This window comes from Panicum virgatum, chromosome 2K (assembly GCF_016808335.1).
Source record: "Panicum virgatum strain AP13 chromosome 2K, P.virgatum_v5, whole genome shotgun sequence".
Lineage (NCBI taxonomy): Eukaryota > Viridiplantae > Streptophyta > Magnoliopsida > Poales > Poaceae > Panicum > Panicum virgatum.
The window spans coordinates 59,580,694-59,587,700 of NC_053137.1; the positions used below are offsets into that span (position 1 = coordinate 59,580,694).

The 7,007-nt window shown below is 49.9% G+C and overlaps 2 protein-coding genes across 2 annotated transcripts; one reads left to right on the forward strand and one right to left on the reverse strand.

Annotated features, from left to right (window-relative positions):
• The first annotated feature begins 201 nt into the window (after positions 1–201).
• LOC120690643 (translation initiation factor IF-2-like) lies at positions 202–4,709 on the forward strand. The gene is made up of 6 exons (XM_039973373.1): positions 202–693; positions 799–1,492; positions 1,776–1,975; positions 2,872–2,908; positions 3,022–3,086; positions 3,706–4,709. The coding sequence occupies exons 1-6, from the start codon at positions 599–601 to the stop codon at positions 4,199–4,201; spliced, it is 1,587 nt and encodes a 528-aa protein (XP_039829307.1). The 5' UTR covers positions 202–598; the 3' UTR covers positions 4,202–4,709.
• A 190-nt stretch (positions 4,710–4,899) lies between these two features.
• On the reverse strand, positions 4,900–6,689 carry LOC120690652. The gene is made up of 2 exons (XM_039973384.1): positions 6,270–6,689; positions 4,900–5,302 (listed from the first exon to the last, which is right to left on the reverse strand). Exons 1-2 carry the CDS (start codon positions 6,563–6,565, stop codon positions 5,245–5,247), a joined length of 354 nt encoding a protein of 117 aa, XP_039829318.1. The 5' UTR covers positions 6,566–6,689; the 3' UTR covers positions 4,900–5,244.
• Between the last annotated feature and the right edge of the window lie 318 nt (positions 6,690–7,007).

Consider the following 7,007-nt stretch of genomic DNA (forward strand, 5'->3'; position numbering starts at 1 on the left):
ACAATAAGAGTTTCTCCTTATTTATTTCCCGCTTAGAATTACTTCTACTTTAAATTTAATCTATCTATAAAATCATAGCAAATTATTTTGAAGCACAAAATCTCTCCTCACAGAGAATTAGAGGCAGGAGGAGCTCTAACAGATAAGCTCTGAACATGACTATGGACAATCGTGTCAGAGGCCCCACTCTTAGAGAAAGAAAAACAAATGGTCTCAGGAGTCAGGAAGGAGCATATGAATCATCTTCCTTTTTCCACACACACACGCTAAATTGGCCTGGCGTAGTGGCGTGGACCGTGAATTGGGCTATCCTGGGCCTAATCTTTATTCAGGCCCAACCCACATGTTATTTATATGAAATGGCCCCTAGTGTCTCGTGAAATATAGCGCATCAAATAGCGCAAGGTCCACGCCGTAAAATTCCCGAGCCTTTTCCCATCCAACGCAGGGCGACACAAACCCTTCCCCTTCCTCGAGTCCTTCGGAAGCACACGACGCTAGCGCGCTGCACACCGATCAGGCGCGCCGAAAGCAGCAGGAGCAGCCGCTCATCTTCCGGCGCCGGCGGACCTCGACGGCCACCGCGCCGGGAGCGGCCATGTCGAAGAAGAAGGCCGTCACGACGATGACGCTCAAGGACTTCCACGGCGGCTCCATCCCCTCCGAGCTCCCGCTCCCCTCCGCCCCAGGAGTGTAAGTTTCGCACCAAACCCTAGCCCTCCTCACGCGCCCTCCGCTGCTCCTCCGGCCCCTGGTTCGGGGATGTGAACTAACCAGGTTCAATCTCTCTCGTCGCAGCACCCCGCGCCCGGCGGACCGCCCCGTGACATCCGCGTCCCCCGTCGCGGCTGCAGTCGCACGGCCCCGCGTCCCGGTCCCTTCCCCTACCGCCGCGGCTGCGGCCGCCGCCGCGATGCCGTCCTTCCTTACCACCCCGTCGCGCATCGGCCGCCACTTCGACGAGGACGAGCGCACACCCTTCGAGCCCGCCGCGCCACGCCGCCCGGCGCCGTCGCCCACGTCGTTCGCGCCCGCCCCTGTTGTGGTGCCCGCCAGATCCGGGCCCGGGAACGCCTGGGGCCCGAGGAGGGAGGCCGCTCCGGCCGCGACCCCGGTGGGTCCCGCCCCCGCCTCGCCCGGCGGTCAGATCTGGTCGGCGACACGCATCGCCCAGGCGAGCGCGGTGGAGAAGGTGATCTCCGGGAGGTGGCACCCGTCGAAGCCCTCGTCTCCGCCGGCACCAGTGTCGGCTCCGGTGGTGGAGACCCCCGTGGCCCCGCCGCCGATGGAGAGGCCAAGGTCTGTTGGCGTGAGAGAACTGGACGTTGGGGTCGAGAGGGGCGCCGCACCAGTGAGACCCGCATCGCATGAAGGAAGGGTTGGGGAGGGGAGAGTCGTGGAAGTGCCGGAGAGACCCAAGTTGAAGCTGCTTCCTCGGTCCAAGCCAATCGAGGCTTCTGAACCATCTCCTACCTATGCCGAAGATAAGCAGGTTGTTCCTTGTTTTCGTTGATCCGGTTGCAAATTTATTTGCCGTGTCTTTCATCCAATAGCAACAGTACTGCAGCAGTTTTAGCCTGCTAGAAAACCAAATTACTTTCTTGCAAGTCTGCAAATGCTACAATAGACGTCCCCATGCAAATTTTACCGGTTTGTCTTACACAGTTTTGTATTTGTAATGGTTTTGTTGTTTTGATAGTTGGTCTGCAAACTCACAATTGACATTTCTCGAATCTAATAGTTTTTCATTGGCGATGTGGATCATGATTGTATAGGTACACCAAGTCCAGGTTATTGCGAATGTCATGAAGGTTGAGGCTGTTCATGATGTGCATCAGAATGCGATGGCAGCTAAAACAGGAGTGTTAGGAGCAGATGCTGAGACCGAGAGCAGGGTAGCAGAGCGACCACGGCTGAATCTGAAACCTCGTTCGAATCTGACAGGACAGTCCGATGAAATTGCTGTAAAGGAAAGGTATGTGGTGTTTAGGTTTCAAATTTTATTTCTGTTTTTTTTAATAGTTGTGATCATTTTTGTTTGTTGTAATCTGTTGCCTGTCATATGTATGGTAAATACAACATGTCCAAGCACCTATTTTGGCTTCCATTCAGTTCCAACTTGCATAACTTGTTTCTGTTATTAAGCTTTAAGCAAGCAATTTATGGTTACTGTGAAAAAAGTGTCAAACTACTCTGTGCTGTCTTAATGTTGTGCCTGTATGCATTTAATGCTTTTATGAAATTAAGAATTTTGCTGCATTGCTCTAGATTGTACCAGGTTTCATGATTAAAGTGACACCAACTATGCCCCTCTAGATTTAATGTTTCTGCACGTTTTTTGCCTTGTGGTTAATGCATAGCTAATGCTTAAATGAATACCATAAGATAGGCTTTGTTGTCTACATAAGCAAGTTGATACGATTACATGGTACTGTTTAACTTCAGTTTCGTCAAACATTTAGTGTGTTGATGTTGTATCACTCCAGTCTCCATGGCATTTGGCACGTGAATTTTTTTTTAGTGATGTATATGGATCAATCTTTTTAATGCTTCACTCGAAAGGAAGAAAATATAATTCTGCAAATGAGACTTGCAAGAGTAGTGGATAAGGAGAATATTAGTGGTTGGAATCAGTGGTTGTAGCATAATGACGTTTAGATTCTTTTATTTCGGTACAAGCACCTCATTCTCTTTTTTGTGTAAGTACATGAGAACTTGGAATCTTTGTTTTAAAAATTTATTACTTTTGCATATTTTTTAAGCAACTTGATAGCCAATAAGCTATCCGCCAATTTAAGTACTGTACAGAAATTTTAGTGTGAAATAATTTTACTGTACTGACTTACTTCTGTTACATTTTAAATGCCTTAGGCAATCCCTCTTTGGTGGTGCTCGCCCACGGGAACAAGTATGTTATCTGCTTATTACCCTCTCTTTTCATGTGCCTTCGAGTGATATGATATTTATGTTCTTTTTTTTCTGCATGGATCATAATTTGATACTGTTCTTTTATAAACTCAGGTTCTCAAAGAACGTGGAGTAGATGTTTTGGCAACTGATCATGAGAAGACTTCACCTGTTGGCAGGTTCTTATATGTAGCTTTGATGCTTTAAGTTTAACATCAATAGATGTATTTTAGCTAAGTTTTGCACACAAGTTTAGTGCAGTTTGAGGTCTTTGTTTTTCCAACTCTCTCACAATTTTTACAGTGAAGAGTTCTGATTTATTGCTTGGAACTTGATCAGAAGGGGTGTTTGTATTTAGATTTGGTAGTTTATTATATTATTACACGAACAAAACCAGAAACAACAAATTGACCTGTATCGGGATAACACAGGGTAATTCATCTCTACTAGGTAATTGCTTGGACTTTTGATGATTTGGTGACTAATGGAGTAGTCGAGTACTGTGGTTCAAAGAGTCTGTTAGGGTTGGTATTATGGAATACATAGTTTAACTTTAGAAAAAAAAATCATATTGTATTCATGTCACAGAAACTCACTACATTGCATTTGATGAAACATGAAATGTGACTAATGATAAAAACTGTAATGCTTTCTGTGAACTTTGTCAGATTTTCTTGTTTTATGGCAATTTGTGAAAAAAAAATGCATTGAATGTGATTTTTCCTTGCAGATATTAATTGAGGAAATCATAAATTGAATTTGTGCTGTATTTACTGACAGTCTCTCTGTCATTTGTAGGTCTAAAAGTGAGTTTGCAAAGGTTGAGCAGAAGGTTGAAGCTATTTCCATTAACCCCTCTGTTGAAAGGGCTGAGGGTTTTCCAGCTGGTCATAGAGGCCCAAGGAATGGCGATAGGAAAGATTACAGGCGGGATTCAGACAAGACTGATGCATATAGGCCTTCTCGTCGGGAGGACAACAGGAGGGTCGCTAGAGATGTAGAGAAGCCACCGGAACAACCACGCCTGGAGCCTGAAACCTGGCGTAAGCCGGTGGAGCCACCAAAGCCTGAAGTTACAACACCTCGTTTTGGAAAGGCTGCAACGGCATTGGAGCTGGCCCAAGCCTTCTCAACGTCCATGTCTGATGCCGTGCCACAGAGCCGATTGACCAGTGTTCCTAGTCCAAGGGTTCCTCCGAGCCCAGGGGCTAGGGATCAGTCTGGGTTTTCAAGGCTCACTGACAACAGAGCGTTACATTCTGGCCCTTCCCAGCGAAAGATAAACGGCTACTGATACCTTGGCACACATACTACATGTGCCATGATGACACAGCTCAAGAAGTTCATGGCCCTCAATGAAGCGCCCTGCTGTACCTCCATGTTCAACTGTTCCTGCGTGGAGAAGCCTGGTTGTAGCTCTGTCAGATGGTGGCATGCGAGGGGCCAATCTCAATTAGCAAACAAAAGGCTCCGCTCATAAGTTTCTGGTCGATGGTTTATAACTCGGGGTCCTCTGCTCTGTTCTTCAGCCATGCTACCCGTGATTAATTGCTGGGGAATAATTGCTATGCTGCTCCGCTAGTTGGTGCGCCGTACTATGTATTTCTGGTGTGCTTGGTTTTACGATGTTGCCAGATTGGTGGTATTGGTGGTGGTACGCAGCATTTGTATTGAAATGTGCTGTTCTGACGGCACAAAATTGTGGTTTCATTGTGTTGGTTTTTGGCACATGGAACTATAGTTCGATTATGTTATGATCACAGGATATATAGTTCTCAATCTTTATTGTCTGCTTTTTTTAAGCCTCCGTTTAGTTTCCCTTGAATTTCACAGGATTCCAGATGGAATTATCAGGGTTTCATAAACATTTGTATGACATTCATGCCTCCCATACGGATCATGCTGTCCCCGTTTTTGTCATGTGTTTTGCTTTTGACCTCAAATGGCCTGAATCTGCCAACTCGGGTTGAACTGCTGGAAGGGCACACATCGTTGGGGCACTCAGTCCAGTGGATTTCAGTAAACGGCTACCGAGCAGATTTTGCTGCTGATCGCTAGAGCACACCGAGATGAATCCCGAAAGGCAACGGGGGAACGGAAAGGCACGTACAAGCATAACCCAAGTGGGAAGTAATCTGAAACAGCGGAGTTGTATGCACATCCTAGGAACCGAAAGGCACAAGCACAACCCTAGTGGCACCAGCTTTGCGAGCGTCAGGTTGGGAGCACAAAGCAGAGCAGCCGCCGTCAAGCCACGACGACACGGAGACGCAGACACGAGCTACCTCCACCGTCGGCCAGTCCCGCGCCGTCGCACGGTCCCCGGCTCGCCGGAGCTCAGAACAGGAACGCCGTCGGCGTGAACGCCGGCAGCACCGTCGGCGGCCCGTAGTTCCTGCAGGCAGAGAAGACACACATGCACCTGGGTCAGCGGTGAAGAACTGTTGGATTTGGTGGATTTACGTCACCTACAGATGCCCTGCGCAAGTTGAAACGCTGTTGGATTTGGTTTTGGGTTGGAACGCTTTACGCGCTAGTGTCTTGCAATCTGGGCTGCATGTCCGCACATGCAGAATTGCAGATGAGGATGAGATCTTTTTCAGGTGGCCGATGATCCCGAGGGCCAGGCTAGGCGGTAGTGCGGTAGGGGGTTGTTCAGTTCGGCCATGCTGCTCAGGCACAGCCGCACAGCGCAGCCTTGTTGAGTTAGACCGGGACGAGGACTAAAGCTGGGATCAGACACATGCGCTACCAATAAAAAAAAAAAGGAGGAAACCATGGCATTCGGAGCCTGAATTGTGATAAGGATAACGAGGTGGCGGTTCGCCGTGGAGGAGAACCCATCGGAAGAACGAGCACTCTGTGGTGGCCCATGCAGAAACAGTTACAGTTGCAGTGTCAACTTGACTGCAGGTGCTACCCCAAAAAGAAAAGAAAGTAGCTTTGACCCGATCGTGAGGGCTGATCTCGTGTGAGTGCTGGCAGCCTCGAGTGGACTTCTGGAGCACCCAAAATCCAAAAGATTAATGAGGCGCACGTTGATCAACTAGCCATCGACCCACCGTAGGGTTATCCGCTACCACCATCTTCTTCCAAAATTCACTCCAAGAAGGTCATGTTCACGTAGAAACGTGTGCGCAAGCACTAGCCGGGGCCCCACGGAAGCGCATCGTGGGTCCCGCTTGGCTGTGACACGTAACAGCGTCCATCGAACGCCGGGTCAACGCGGGTGCGTGTCGCGATCCAAGGCGGGGCAAGGCCCCCCTCCCCTCCCTCCGTCCCCACATCGTCGGCAAATCCAACGGCGGCGGTCTACGTCTCCTCCCTCGCACGCCCAGGCCCCCCAGGCGCAAGGAACTCACCGGAACTCATCGTAGCTCGCCGCCCGAGTGGCGCGACGGGGCGACCTCGCCTTGGCCTTCGCCGCGAGGGCCGGCTTCGCCTGCGCCTTCGTCGCCGCCGACGCCGCAGTCAGCGCGGCGTCTTCGGAGATGGCGCCCAGCGTCGGCTTCCACGACGCCGAACCTGACGACGATGACGGCTTCCGCCGCCGCCGCTTCTCCGCGGGTGCAGCGGCCGTGGCGTCCTCGGGCGCCGCGGCCGGCGCAGTCGACGGCGGCGACCGGCGCGCGCGCCTCACGAAGGCGAACAGCTTCATGGGGCGTGCGGGTGGCTACCTTCCCCTGGTGTTTTGCTTTACCGTTGAGCGGAAATCTTAGCTAATCCGCGTCACGGGGGGGTTTGTAGTGGGCGGCTGCGGATTGGTGCTTATTATATGCACAACAAGCACAACTGAGGGGGTTGCACCACTTGTTAGTTTTTCGCGAACGTTGCGCCACTTGTTAGTTGCGGGGCAAATGACAAAACTGCCCCTTTTCCTTGTCACTAGCACTACAGTTTTTTTTTAGAAAAATTTGTAAACGCCTCCAAATCTTGTACGCCTTGCATTCACCCGTTTGGACAGGATGAGCCAAATGGCGCCCGGGAACCTATGGTACTGGGAGCATAATCACTAATGAAAATGGGCCGCGTCAACAATTTTCCTCAATAAATTTAGGTGGTTTACTAGTAAGAACCTAAAATTATTCTTATTAAGTGTA